The 13,599-nt window shown below is 50.7% G+C and overlaps 5 protein-coding genes across 5 annotated transcripts; 3 read left to right on the forward strand and 2 right to left on the reverse strand.

Annotated features, from left to right (window-relative positions):
* Nucleotides 1–745: 745 nt before the first annotated feature.
* Nucleotides 746–2,326, forward strand: N7462_003428 (class I SAM-dependent methyltransferase; the record flags this gene model as incomplete). Its single annotated transcript, XM_057075154.1, has 9 exons — nucleotides 746–904; nucleotides 967–1,074; nucleotides 1,148–1,158; nucleotides 1,213–1,252; nucleotides 1,308–1,318; nucleotides 1,375–1,485; nucleotides 1,547–1,702; nucleotides 1,761–2,222; nucleotides 2,290–2,326. The coding sequence occupies 9 exons, from the start codon at nucleotides 746–748 to the stop codon at nucleotides 2,324–2,326; spliced, it is 1,095 nt and encodes a 364-aa protein (XP_056934659.1).
* Nucleotides 2,327–5,927: 3,601 nt separating this feature from the next.
* Nucleotides 5,928–6,881, forward strand: N7462_003429 (HPP family protein; the record flags this gene model as incomplete). Its single annotated transcript, XM_057075155.1, has 2 exons — nucleotides 5,928–6,227; nucleotides 6,297–6,881. 2 exons carry the CDS (start codon nucleotides 5,928–5,930, stop codon nucleotides 6,879–6,881), a joined length of 885 nt encoding a protein of 294 aa, XP_056934660.1.
* A 584-nt stretch (nucleotides 6,882–7,465) lies between these two features.
* Nucleotides 7,466–9,443, forward strand: N7462_003430 (ATP-binding cassette family ATPase ARB1; the record flags this gene model as incomplete). The annotated part of the gene is made up of 3 exons (XM_057075156.1): nucleotides 7,466–7,939; nucleotides 7,978–8,058; nucleotides 8,175–9,443. 3 exons carry the CDS (start codon nucleotides 7,466–7,468, stop codon nucleotides 9,441–9,443), a joined length of 1,824 nt encoding a protein of 607 aa, XP_056934661.1.
* A 962-nt stretch (nucleotides 9,444–10,405) lies between these two features.
* N7462_003431 (TFIIH complex kinase subunit CCL1) lies at nucleotides 10,406–11,764 on the reverse strand (the record flags this gene model as incomplete). The annotated part of the gene is made up of 2 exons (XM_057075157.1): nucleotides 10,406–11,353; nucleotides 11,447–11,764. The coding sequence occupies 2 exons, from the start codon at nucleotides 11,762–11,764 to the stop codon at nucleotides 10,406–10,408; spliced, it is 1,266 nt and encodes a 421-aa protein (XP_056934662.1).
* Nucleotides 11,765–12,185: 421 nt separating this feature from the next.
* On the reverse strand, nucleotides 12,186–13,012 carry N7462_003432 (E2 ubiquitin-conjugating protein UBC1; the record flags this gene model as incomplete). Its single annotated transcript, XM_057075158.1, has 3 exons — nucleotides 12,186–12,351; nucleotides 12,417–12,694; nucleotides 12,752–13,012. The coding sequence occupies 3 exons, from the start codon at nucleotides 13,010–13,012 to the stop codon at nucleotides 12,186–12,188; spliced, it is 705 nt and encodes a 234-aa protein (XP_056934663.1).
* Nucleotides 13,013–13,599: the final 587 nt, after the last annotated feature.

Here is a 13,599-nt window from a genome sequence, read left to right on the forward strand (position 1 = left end):
CATGATATCTGCGACGGTGGCGTGCTTGTCTCGCCCAGGGGGGGGACGCCCCAGGGTCAGGGGAGGACACCCGTCGAGAACCGCTAGAACTGGATTCTTTTTATTGCAGCCCGGAATCAGCCCGGAATACAGAGCGCAATACAGAGTGCACGCCCCTAATTGCCAACCCTCGTCCCCACCCGTTTCTCCATATCGGAAGTGCAGGCTAGGAAGTTGGGTCAAACTACGGAACCATAGACCGGTTTTGGAAGGAGCCAGTTGATGAGAAATCATCGAATCATCTGTCCAAGGAATAAGAATTGTACTAGATTCTCTATTTCAGCTGACAGGGATATGATCTTTTCTTTTTCTGGCTTCGTTTTCATCGGGAAAGGAGGGGGTCCAAGGTATATATGACTGCATAGTCACGGCCTTGGGGAAGCCACCGTGACTACTCCACACTACCCGTGCCAGAGCCCAAGAGAAGACACTGAAGAACCTGGGTGACGGAGTTGATATCCGACCGCATAGAATAATTTTCATTGGTTACCGAAGAATCCCAAAAGTGTCATCAGTGATACATCAAAAATTCCAATCTCCTACGATCCCGACAGTCTGGATACAAAGCCAAACCCTTCCGTCTGTGTCGCGTTGGTTGACAAGCGAATCTGCGTGAAGGGAGGGGGGGGAATGCATCTATTTATCCTGCGCGTTTCCTCCAGGATCTTTTCCTTGTTTTTTAGAATCTTTCCATCCTTCCGTCGCAATGGCTTCCACTCCCTCCCAAGCGCCCGAGGCGCCTTCCGAACCGGCCCCATCTATACTTCCAGCGGATGCCGAGACCCCTGTCAACGCTGAGACCCCTGGCAATGCCGAGACCCCTGCCAACGTGCTCGGGCCAATTGTGATCGACGATTTTGGCGACGTATGTAGACTCGAGTGCCTGGCTCATTGTGACCCGGGAATTAAATCCCCGCCATCTTGTAGGACACCAACAGTGAGTTCGACAATGAATTGTCCGATCTCACTTCCCTGTCATCAAGCGTGCTCGAGTATGAGTATGAAAATGGTCGGCGGTATTGCAGTAACCGCTCCGTAAGTAGTCGTGCTCAGCCTATGCCTTTGGTACTAATCTGCAATGACTGACACTGACTGACCCTACGACTAGGGAAATTATTGGTACTTTCGCACTTCTCCCTAGAGACTCTTAGCTGCGAAGATTGACCAAACTAGGATGCCCAACGATGAGGAGGAACAGGATCGAATGGATATCGTAAGTTTTGCTTCCCTACTTCCTGGGCATATTCATCCACTGACTCTTCCTCCAGACGCACCATATGTCCGTTGTAGTAACCCATGCCTGGTGACCGAGTGTGGCTAACCAGAGCGGTGTAGATGGCTAATGATGCTGAAAGGGGAGCTCTATAATGCCCCTATCAAATCTTCCCCTCAAAACATCCTTGACCTGGGTACCGGAACAGGCATTTGGGCTATGGACATGGCCGAGTACATGAGATTCTCCACCCGCCATCTTTGGTATGCCAGAAAGACTGACCCCGGATGATAGAAAATTCCCCAGCGCCCACGTCATTGGGAATGACATCAGCCCTATCCAGCCCAATTGGGTGGCGCCAAATATCGAGTTCATCGTGGAGGACTTCGAAACTGAGTGGCAGTTTGACGAGAACCATTTTGACTTCATTCATGCACGATGCCTAGCAGGGTATTGCCCTACTACTCGTCTCCCATCCCAATGGCAGTGACACTGACACATTGAGTAGATGCGTGGCCGACTGGCCCGGATTTATCCGTAGGATTTACGACCACGTCAAACCTGGCGGCTATTTTGAATCGCACGAGAGTGCCGTGTGGGCTCAGAGTGACGATGGATCCCTCAAGGAAACTTCGGCGATCATGGAATGGCAGCAAGCGGTCGATGTCGCCGGGAAAATGATCGGTCGGGAGATGAACATCTGCCATAAGCTGAAGAATTGGCTTATTGAAGCCGGCTTTGAGGATGTCAACTTGTCGGTCTACGCGTTGCCGTTCTCGCCCTGGCCGCGCGATCCCTTTCTGAAGGCTCTGGGGAAGTACCAGACGGTGCAATTGCAGCAAGCCATCGATTCCTACGGGCTGCGCTTGTGCACGCAGGTGCTTGGATGGAGCTCGGAAGCGGCCATGATCCATAATGCTTTGGTCAAGCGGGAGCTGTTGGACAAAAAGCTGCATGCTTACGTTCAAACGTACGGTTTAACCATCCAACCCACACCCCCTTCCGATGGCTTTCGTTCATGTGCTAACTATGAGCAGAATTGCAGTATATGGCAGAAAGCCCCTGCATTCTTAATATTTGTTCCGAGTAATAGCCAGAGTAGCCAATTAATGACCAATTAATGATCAAGAACTGATGCAATCAATGCACCTTTACAATCAAGTAACAGCGATCCGATCTGCTTTACGTTGTGAAAAAGTCTTTTGTGAGACACTGCCGTCTCGCTCAGTACGGAACCAATGTTTCTATGATGCGCCTACTCTATTTGGCCTTTCTCGTCTTCTGTTACTTCAATTCATGCTTAGCTCCCCTCTCATTAAATCTGCAGAGGGAGGAAGCTAATCAAGGACTATAGATAGCGGCCCTCTAGATTCTAACTTCATCAGGCATAGCTCTAACCCCGATCATGTTTCGGACCAAGTTCGATGATAGAGATTTATTAGTTTAGTGGCAACCAGTGGGGTTACCATTCTACCATGGGTTGCATTAGCGTCCAGGCATGTGGATACGAGGACACAAGCGTTCACCTAGCAACGAGGCTTCTCGACGGGTCTATTACTCTTGGGAGTCCCCGTGAGACCATATGAGCAGACCATAAATCCAAATGAGAAAGCAATTGTCGCTAGGAAAACGTTGTTGAAACTAACCATTAGTACAACCTCCTATAGCCAATCCCAACACGATGAGTAATTTTTACGTCCTACTGAAGATCGTACAATAACCATGTTTACCTGGTGTGACCTCCTACTGAGCTATTGGCGCCGATCATCTCCTAATATCTCAATAGATGGAGGACTATGCTTTGATATTATATCCGAAGTCAAGAGTCCTATATGAAAATCTGTGACATAATGAAGTACAAAATGTAGCGAACTTTGTCCCATTTATATCAATATTTCATTCTTGCTCAAACACCTCCCTGTCTCTAATCCTTCATCTATTATTCATTGCACACACACCATCATTACGAAGATGGTCTGCCTACTAGCTTTCTGTGGGCTATTATTGATTTGCCTCCATTTTTCGGTGGCACAATCACAAAATGAGAAGACATTCAGTAAGTTGAATCAAAAGCTAGAGAGGTCATAGGTTCAAGAGTATTTACAACGCTCTTCAGGCAAACTATTCAATGATCATCTTGTTGGAGATTCTTTGAGTTCTGAACAAGAGGCACTGTTGTCGCTACCTTGTTGTCACTATTGGGAGACAAATTGAGCGGGTGCTGTATACAAGTCATGATTTCATCAAAATACTAAAACATAGCTTCGAATTTCTTGAAAACCGCAAAAGGTTGCTGGATGATTTGGACCCTGTATTTTCCGCAATGAAAGCCAGCAAGGATGGGAAATGCTCCCGTGACTCGGATTGCTCCTTGATCAGATTCTGCGACTCTCATAAACATAAATGCATGAACGTCAAAGCCCCTAAGAAGAAATGGGAGAGGAACTAAGAATGTTTCACGCAGATATGCTCCTATGGGAAATGTGGAGCTAAGGGAATTTCACAGGATGAGCGCCGGAGGGCTATCGAAGATAAATTAGGCCAATCCTGTGATCCCCCTAAGAAAGGCACTTGCAAGTATGAAGACTTCATGTGCGAGACGGAGGGCGGCAAAAATGTCTGCAAAGCTACATGGCAATAGAATTACCATGTAAAGCTCGCGGTATAGACAATCTTTGCACGGGAGACGATTCATGGTGCGATATGTCGACTCTAGGCGGAGAAGATCGCCTTATCCCAATGTGTCGATAACAGCGAAGGCCTCTCCAACAAATGTGTGCACAGTTTTTGTGGTACAGAAGATGGCAAGGGTGATGCGTGCTTGTCCAGGTAGGAAGAATGCCCCTAGGGGCTTTTGTGCCTGCATAGGAACAATAAATTCGGCGGACCGGCTCGGGAAGCTTTGTGATTCTAAAAAGACAAAAGACCCACGAATTTATCACTACCTTTTTCGGATGGCTCATGTTATAAGGGAGGTTGTTTAGACTTCCGTGATGGGATCGACAAGCTGTGTGAGAGCGACCAAGACTGCGGCGCATATAAAATTGTCAGAGGTATTTCAGTGAGGACAACAAAAATTGCAAGCAGCACTCCCGCACGCTAAATATATTCGAAGGTTTATTCACCTCCCAAACCAGAATTGACTAATGACCTCTGTCTCTCTCCGCTTGATTATGAGGGTAGTGGGAAATCACTACAGACCAATATCATGACTTTCTTTGAGGAAAGTATGAACATGCGGCTTTTGGTAAAGTTATAGATTTTTGATAATATTGATCGAATTTTGCCAACGTCGTATATTGGTGTTTTGAGTATACCCATCATATTCAAAGGCTGCTCTTTCACAATTGCTGTGTAGACAATTTCACCGCGTATATATCGTGTTGAGCTTAAAAGCTATTAGTCAGCTGAGTTAGTAGATACTGGAGGGCTATAAGCGCCTTTCTATAAGAAGACGTGACCGTCGACGGCAATCAAACTAACAAGCTCTTTGAATTTGACACGCAGCAGCACATATTGAAGCTTCTGGGCCTCAACTCGAAGCGTCTGAACGAGCTCACATATCCGCATGCCATACTGGCCTAAGCCTACACCCAAGTACCCCCACAAAAGGGGCACCGGTTAGGATAGGAAAGCCTCACTTGTCAGACATGATGTGGTCTATATAAGTGCATATCCGGCCACAATGTTTTGCTTCATTGCCCCGCTCTGACCTATCACATGCACAGCAGGAGGCGAGTTCCGCCAACTCTTGGACGGGAATAGGGGCGGTTGCTGTACATTTGTACTACAAATTTATTCGATGGGTATGAGTGTGCGGCCTACGTGGCCTGCAAGGGATATATTCATCCTGCTAGTGGAAAGAGCAATAAATAGGAAATCGTATGCCAGTATCTAAGCAGGGATCTGGATCAGGACAAACGAGACATGTAGATTATGGTGGATACTGTGTACCGAGCGCAGAAAAACAGTGCAAATATGTTTAGTCCGTTCGTGTAGAGTACTTTTGTTAGTGTGGCTGGCCAGATCAAGATCAGAGAATTGCGCAGGATGGGTACTAAGTTGTAAAATGTCCGGATGGAACATTCCTCACGCCCTCTTTTTTTCCGTGCCACGTGGAGTCCCGGGTTCCGATCTGCAGTATATTAGTGCCTGATAGAGTAAGTTTCGAGTCCACTCTGCACCGTCGATGTTTTGATAAATGGGCTGCCTCTTATACTTCGGGTCAATCGAGAAAGAAACGCTGCTGATCCACGGGCCAGGATTGATGACATCATCCAACGCCAAGCCGCTGTGACCCAATGAGGAATTTCTGTTACTCAATACAAATTCCATGACTGGCAGACCTTCCTCCACCGACGACAGTCGCGCTGGTTGGTGAAGTGCGACGATGGAAAGACCGTGTTGGAGCCCGGTACGTCGCGCTGGAGTCCGCGGAGATGCTCAGAGACGGCGAGACTGTGGGGGAAAGGACGCGAATTCGGCTCACAAAAGAGGTCCTGGTACCCACGGCATGAGTTCTGCAGACTTGCTTCCTTCATAGGGCTGACTTTCCCCTTTCCTCCTGAGGTTTTGGGGGTATGTGGTTATCCGTGGTACTCTGTACCTAACCGGAAGCGCCAATATACCTCGAGCTCCCCTTGCGCCGTGTGACTAGGCCGACATCTTCTATACCATGGTCTTCATGGCTCGGGCGTCATCAGAATCGATGTCTCTAGGGGACATCCAATCCTGGCATTTCGACCTCGATCGATGGGTGAACCCATGGATTCCGGCGCCGAGATGGCATCTGGTTCCTCGACCGATCGCACACTTCCTTGGCTACCGAGACAGTGCCCCAAGACCGCTGGGGAATGTGTTGTTGGCCTTATGGTCGATGGTGGGAGCTTTCTGCGGCGTGGCCCTGGTGGCCGAGGTCTCCAGCCGCGTGCCTTCCTTTGAGGCACGCAATGCACCGGCGATTATTGGAAGCTTTGTAAGTATGCGGGTGGTCTGAAGTCCCGTCTTTATAGCAGTCACTGACCGTAAATCCCGCTGGAACTAGGGAGCGGCGGCGGTAATCGAGTTCTGCGCCATTGAGTCGCCCTTTGCACAGCCGCGAAATGCTTTTTTCAGCCAGATGATTGCCTGTTTTATGGGCGTTGGAATATCCAAACTTTTCGCGTTGAGTTCTCATGCAGAGAACTACACGTCACTCGGTGGTGCGCTGGCCTGTGGTCTCACCACCGCCGTGATGCTTCTAACCGGCACTGTACACCCACCGGCGGGTGCGACAGCCCTGCTGGCCGTTACGAATTCGCAGACAGCTGGACTGGGCTGGTTTCTCTTTCCCATCATGATCCTGGGGATTACGTTGATGCAGGCGGCCGCCTTGCTCATCAACAATATCCAGCGGCGGTATCCATTGTACTGGTGGACGTCACACCCTCTGGCCCGAGCCCAGTCCACAGATGATAACGAGAAGGGACCTCACAAGGCGGGCTCTAATGTGTCCAGTTACTATGAGGATAGCCTGACAGACGTTCCTCGACGATTGGTAGTGCAACGGGGGGATATCGAGGTGCCCGATGGGGTGTATTTATCGCATGAGGAGCGTGCCATGCTGGAGCGGATCAGTGAAAGGATCTAAAAGCAGAGCAAAGCCCGGGACCTGGAGCACTGCGCGGACCTGATCTCGCCCGGATATATGTATATAATGTAAATGAGACGAGACCTTGTCATTCCACCCCGACATTCCCATCCAGTGAAGTCACCGCAGCCGCCGAGTCAGGTGGCAAATCGACACCTCAGGCCACCGCTGCCCGACTGTGCGGTGACGTCTCAGCCCCAATCAGCAGTCGCAGACGCTGGCCCACCGTTTGAATTTTTGTGTTGGATTTATTCACCGTCAAAAAAGAGGGAGAACACAATCCTGGGCTGATCTTCTCACCTTCCTCTCCTACCCCTCTTCGAGTAGTTGCGAGTGTCCGAGAGATCCCGTTTCGATTCTCGACCTTGTCTCAGCGCCTTAATCGATAAGGGCTTGCTAAAACCAACCCCCCCCACTGGCCTTCGCCCCTCTACTCTCCGCCCCGCCAGACGCTCCACTTCAGTCTCTTTTTGCATTTCTTTGCCCTCAATCTCTTCGGCCTTGTTACGGTCTCTTCCTCCTCTCCCCCTCTCCCCCTCCTTCCTTCCTTCTTCTCATCCTATTTTTTCATACCCACCGCCATCATGGTTTCTGCTTCGAAGGCCGCCCGTATGGCTAAGCGTGCCGAAACCGGCGACAAGAAGACCAAGAAGACCTCGAAGAAGGATTCCCCCGAGGACTCTGCTGTCGATACTGAGGGCAACGCTACCCCCTCAGACGAGCAGTTCGCCACCACCGATGCGAAGATGAAGGATGTCGAGAAGCTCACCGCACAGATGGACAAGCACGGTCTGTCCGATCGCGTCACCACCGGTGTCCTCTCGTCCCTCCCCGCCTCCCGCGACGTGAAGATTACCTCCGCCTCTCTGGTGTTCCACGGCAAGGTTCTGTTCACTGATTCCACCCTCGAGCTGACCTTCGGCCGTCGGTATGGTCTCCTGGGTGAGAACGGCTGCGGAAAGTCCACCTTGCTCAAGGCTATTGCCGCTCGCGAGTTCCCCGTCCCCGAGCACGTCGACCTGTACCTTCTCAACGAGGGTGCCCCCCTACTGACAAGGGTGCCCTGGAGTGGGTTGTTCGTGAGGCACAAAATCAGCTGGATGCCATGGAGAAGCAGGCCGAGGAAATCCTGGAGCGCGAGGGCCCCGAGAGCCCCATCCTTGAGGATCTGTACGACGTTAGTTTAACCCCCATCCCTCCTTCATATACAGCGTGCCGCATTTTATTCGTCTCGCCACGTATTCCTGGTTGAATTATCGAACAACAAACTAAAGTTTTCTTCGTTCCCAATAGCGCATGGACAAGATGGACCCCTCCACCTTCCACACCCGTGCCTCTCTCATTCTGACTGGTCTCGGTTTCAACAAGACCACCATCAACAAGATGACCAAGGACATGTCAGGTGGTTGGCGTATGCGTGTGGCCCTCGCCAAGGCTCTGTTCGTTAAGCCCTCCTTGCTCCTGCTCGATGACCCCACTGCCCATTTGGATCTCGAGGCCTGTGTGTGGCTTGAGGAGTACCTGAAGAAGTGGGACCGCACCCTGGTCCTCGTTTCTCACTCCATGGATTTCCTGAACGGTGTCTGCACCACCATGCTGGACATGCGTATGAAGCAGCTCCTCTACTACGGTGGTAACTATGACTCGTACCACAAGACTCGCAGCGAACAGGAGACCAACCAGATGAAGGCGTACACCAAGCAGCAGGAGGAAATTCAACACATTAAGAAGTTTATTGCCTCTGCCGGTACCTATGCCAACTTGGTCCGTCAGGCCAAGTCTCGTCAGAAGATTCTCGACAAGATGGAGGCCGATGGCTTCATCCAGCCTGTCATCCCTGACCGTGTTTTCACTTTCCGCTTCGCCGATGTCGAGAAGCTGCCTCCTCCCGTCCTGTCCTTCGACGATGTCAGCTTCTCCTACTCCGGTGAATGGGCCGACACTCTGTATGAGCACCTCGACTTCGGTGTGGATATGGACTCTCGTACCGCTCTGGTCGGCCCCAACGGTGTCGGCAAGTCCACTCTGCTGCGCCTGATGACCGGCAAGCTGAGCCCCATCGGTGGTACCGTCAGCCGTCACACTCACCTGAAGCTGGGAATGTACAGCCAGCACTCCGCCGAGCAGCTGGACCTGACCAAGTCCTCTCTTGAGTTCGTCCGCGACAAGTTCCCCGAGAAGTCCCAGGACTACCAGTACTGGCGTCAGCAGCTTGGCCGTTACGGTCTCAGTGGCGAGGCTCAGACTGCCATCATGGGTACCTTGTCCGAGGGTCAGAAGTCGCGTATCGTTTTCGCCCTGCTCGCCATCGAGTCACCGAACATGATTCTGCTCGACGAGCCGACCAACGGTCTCGATATTCCTACTATCGACTCCCTGGCTGACGCCATTAACGCCTACGATGGTGGTGTCGTTGTCGTCTCTCACGATTTCCGTCTGCTTGACAAGATCGCCAAGGACATCATGGTGTGTGAGCACAAGACCGTTCGCCGCTGGGATGGCAGCATCGGCCAGTACAAGAAGTACCTGCGTGACAAGATGGTGTCCGCTGGCGCTGTCTAAACCATTCGTTACTTCAATGGTCCTACGCTTTGGTCTCCCACCACGCACTTCCACGCCCACTCTCCCTCTCTCACCTTTTCCTATATCTTGATGACGACGAAATGCTAGACGTGAATTGAAGAAATTGCACCGCCCTACGCTAAAAAGTTGGTTTCTTAGACCGGTGGTCTCATCGCACTCCTTTGTTCCTTTCTCCCTTCCGTTGTGCTCCCCAATTTAAATTTTGGGATCTGAGCATGCCGAGGGGCGGGGGCTACTTTGGTTGCTTTTTGTTCTCCCTTGGATTTTCTTTCTCCTCTTTCTCTTATATATCTTGCTTGCTGTCATGAACCTCATTCCCCCTCGACGCCTAGCAAGTAGATGCTAGTTTTGTGTCGGATTTACCTTTTTACTTTTTATTGTTTTTTATTTTTTTGATGCATCTTGTCCGATAGAGTGTCTAGTAGCGTCGACCCAGAGGCTCGCCGTGATCCAAGGGCTGCCTGTGGAATGATGACTAGTTCTGTTCTACATTTTATATCGATGTATCTACAGATCTTGAGTTTTGATGAACGTGACTGGCTTGCTGTTCTATGTTCCTTACTCGTATTGTGTGCTTTGGACTTGTAGTTGTAATTTGCATCTCTGCTTGGACGCGACTAGCGAACTGGAGGAACAGGTATCGAGAAATTATAGTCAGGGCTCATAAATCCCGGCCCTCTCCAAAGACACCGCTTTCTAACAAACTCAATTGCAATTCAAGGGCGTTGAGCCTGAAGTTTTCTACGATCTCCTTAGGGTGGCTCTAGTCCAAGCAGATGGACGTCATACACGCTATATAGGCTATGTGATAGGCGCCTGCCTTGAAGCGACGCATGAAGCAAGCATTTGGTGCTCTGTTCAATGTAGCCTGCCAAATGTCCGCCCTTGGAACCCAAAATGGCGGGAAAATCGTCGTTGTAACAGGATCGTTCAAGGACAGGTTATTGATGCTTGGTCCGCTCCGTCACCAACTCGGGGCCAAACATATCATGTGCGCCCCGTTGTTTCCGCTCCTCCTCGAGCTTCCGCTTTTTCGCCAATCGCTCTGTCTCACTCTCAGACGTGACGGTACCCGAGTCGACAGCTGCTGAGATGGAGGGTTGGGTGGAGTCACGCTTCTGCGCTATATTGGCTTTCTCGGGATTTTGGCAATGATATAGCTTCTTTGCGATGCGCTTCAGGCTCTTCATTTGGTCCGGGTCGGAAGAGAGCGGTTTATATGATTTCAAAAGTGACGCGCAGCCGTTCAAAACTTTAATGAGTTTACTGCGTAGCTCATAAAGTGGGTTTTGAAGGTTGGACCGAGGATCGGTGTCCATGGCAGTTGGATCGAGGGGGCCGCCAAGTTTGGTGTCGAGGTAGAATTCGGCTAGAGGCCGGTCGGCGAGGAGGAAGGCTGATAGCCAGATTTGGGAAGGGGTATAAAGGAAGTAGGCGTCCGTCATCTGGGCCGCGGATTTGAGCAATTCGCGACATGTACCGTGGGCACGCCCGATACGGTCTGAGATGGAAGAGGAGGGGGTCGGGGGAGGTGCTATAGAGAGCAGACCCTTTCTGAGGGTTTCGGCGGTTTGGTGTGGAAGGTGAGGAGCTGGTGCGCCTTGGCCTTGTGCGATTGCAGACAGCTCCATGACACCGCCCTCTAGGCCGCGGAAGGGATGTCGGACATCGAATGTGAAGCGAAGTCCTTGCATGATTAGGAATTCTGGAGCAATAACATCGTCCGGGCTCGTGTCGCCTGGAATTCCCTCTGCAAATTGTCGAAGAGACATATAATAGTTGTCGGTCTTGGTTGCGAGGAAGAGCGCGCATGCCATGATTGATTTTGGGTGATATGTCATTGGTGAATTAGTCAGATAGAAACGGCGGAGGTATTGAATAGCAGTCGCCTGAATAACGTATATAAAGTGTGAGACCGAGGGGTTTTTTTTTTCCTTTGGTTGGAAATCTCAGAGTGGTATGCCATGGCAGACTAAACTTACTCGGACCATCGTAGGAAGTGGTGGCTTATATGTTTCGCCTAGTTCCAGGGTTTTCTCACAGTAGTAGCGGACAAATACTAGCTCTTCCTCCGGTGTGAGGCATTCAATATCCTTCTCCTCAACATCGCTTCCCGGCTGTGGTGTTCCCGTCGCAGAAGATGGGGCAGATGCATGGTTTTCGCGGGCTCTGCGGAGTGCAGCGCGGACACGATCGCTTGCGACAGCGTTCGTACTCTGCCGGAGGGACTGAAGCGACGGTTCAGTGTAGGACCATAGTCGGAACTGGGAAGAAGTGCGGTAGATGTCGTCTTCGATCATGTTGACGATGAAAGAAGCCCCTGCTTCGCGCCGCGGGGAAGGCGATTGAATACGTCAGGGGATGCGGTCGCGGAGGTCATTCAATGAATGGGATCAAGCGGCGTGAGGAAGAGTCCGGGGAATGATATGAGGGTGATGATTCGAAACTAGGATGAACAAGATGAAAGAGTAGATCGGCACGCTGGTCGACGTTGGAGTTTGGTAGGCCTTATCGATAAGCGGAACCCTAACAGCTGGGCATTCAGGCCGACTTATCCTTGCAATAGGGAGATCGAGGACTCAGGTATTCAGAATCAAATATTGAATAATATGCATATTATTTACATAAAGATTTCATTTTCATATGTGTTTCTATCAATCGTGGGGCTAGATGTGGTCTGGATGATATTTTCGGAGATTTAAAATCGAAGTTCCAACAAGCTCAAACTCCAGCGAGCAATTGTGCACAGACATCGTCGTTCTGGGTATCGTTGAGCGTTCGGCTTTGACGGTCAATTCCAAGTCCTGCAAATACACGGACAATATCGGGAACCTGGAAACCCATGGCGCCGAAGGTATCAACCAGCGCTTGATCGTAACCATTGTACCTAAGCGTCATCATCAGTATGGATTCAGATTTCATCTAGGAAGCACCGTCCCGTATATCACTTACAGTGCCAAAGAATTGTCTTGAATTGTGACAGGAGACTCTGCCGTTCCGTCGACACACCCGTCGCCACCTGTCGAAGGTGCACCGGCATAAATTACAGCCCATTCGCGCGCAACACGCTCGAATTCTTTCGGTCTTTGAAGAAGCATATTGGCAACCTCCGCATCTTGAGGATCTTTGGGCTCCGGCGTGCTCAACAATGACTGGAGGGAAATCAAAGCTGATTTGATAGTGAGGACGGGTGACCATGCGCTGGAAAGAGTATCGAGGCAGATGGCGCCCTGCAGCGGTCACAATCAGCAGTCACTCTTGAAAGTTCCACTGGCTTCACTTCTCACCGTTTGGCTGCTGACATTCGGATGCCAGACTTTGGTCTCAAACTTCATCACTGGGGGGCGGAACGGGTAGTCTAGGGGGATTTTGATATCGATATTGTATGTACCGCCTTGATACGGGGTATCAGGAGGACCTGGGAATGATCCTCGAAGGTGTGTCACATCATCTTGGTTGCCCACAGGTTCCGCCTTGATCTGAGAATGGGGGTCGGCGTGAATATCGGCCAGTTCTTTGCCAACGCGCCGAGTTCGATTGCTAGCCATGCTTGGATATGAGTGTCAATTTAGACAGAAAAGGCTACAGGGCCGCCTAAAGAAGCCGGCTCTTGTGCTTTCTAGTCTTGGGTTCGCGCTGATCGGAAATGTCGCGTGTCAGTCTGCTTCGGGGAAACGGTCGAAACGGTAGAATTGTATTTGACGCAAACTATTGGATAAAGCCCGTTAACCTGAATCCTTGAAATCTCGAAAAATACTGAAATCAATCAGGCATCTTCCAAAACGAGAAGATAAGACAGTGCGCAAGTTAGACGACCGGCGATCCTACCAATGGAGGGGAAGTATGAGGCTGAGCTGCCGAACTGAGTGGCTTCCGAAAGCTGGGTCAAGCTTCGGCAAAGCAACGCGATGGGCGGTAATGTCTTCCAAGACCTCTTTCAAAAAAGTTGTCAAACAAGTCGTCCCAAATTGTTGTTAGCCGGGCCTGAATAATTGTTCTGCTGGTTGCCGGAGACAAGTGGGAGCCCGCGGCCTCGAACTCAGGCACTCAGGCACTCATGACCGCACCACTGGCCTGAGGCGCCAGAGTCACGTGGTGTGATGGCAACAGCTCCCAGCTCACCCCCGAGCAGCAA

Source organism: Penicillium macrosclerotiorum (assembly GCF_028827735.1).
Source record: "Penicillium macrosclerotiorum strain IBT 26536 chromosome Unknown utg000003l_segment0_segment0, whole genome shotgun sequence".
Classification (NCBI taxonomy): domain Eukaryota; kingdom Fungi; phylum Ascomycota; class Eurotiomycetes; order Eurotiales; family Aspergillaceae; genus Penicillium; species Penicillium macrosclerotiorum.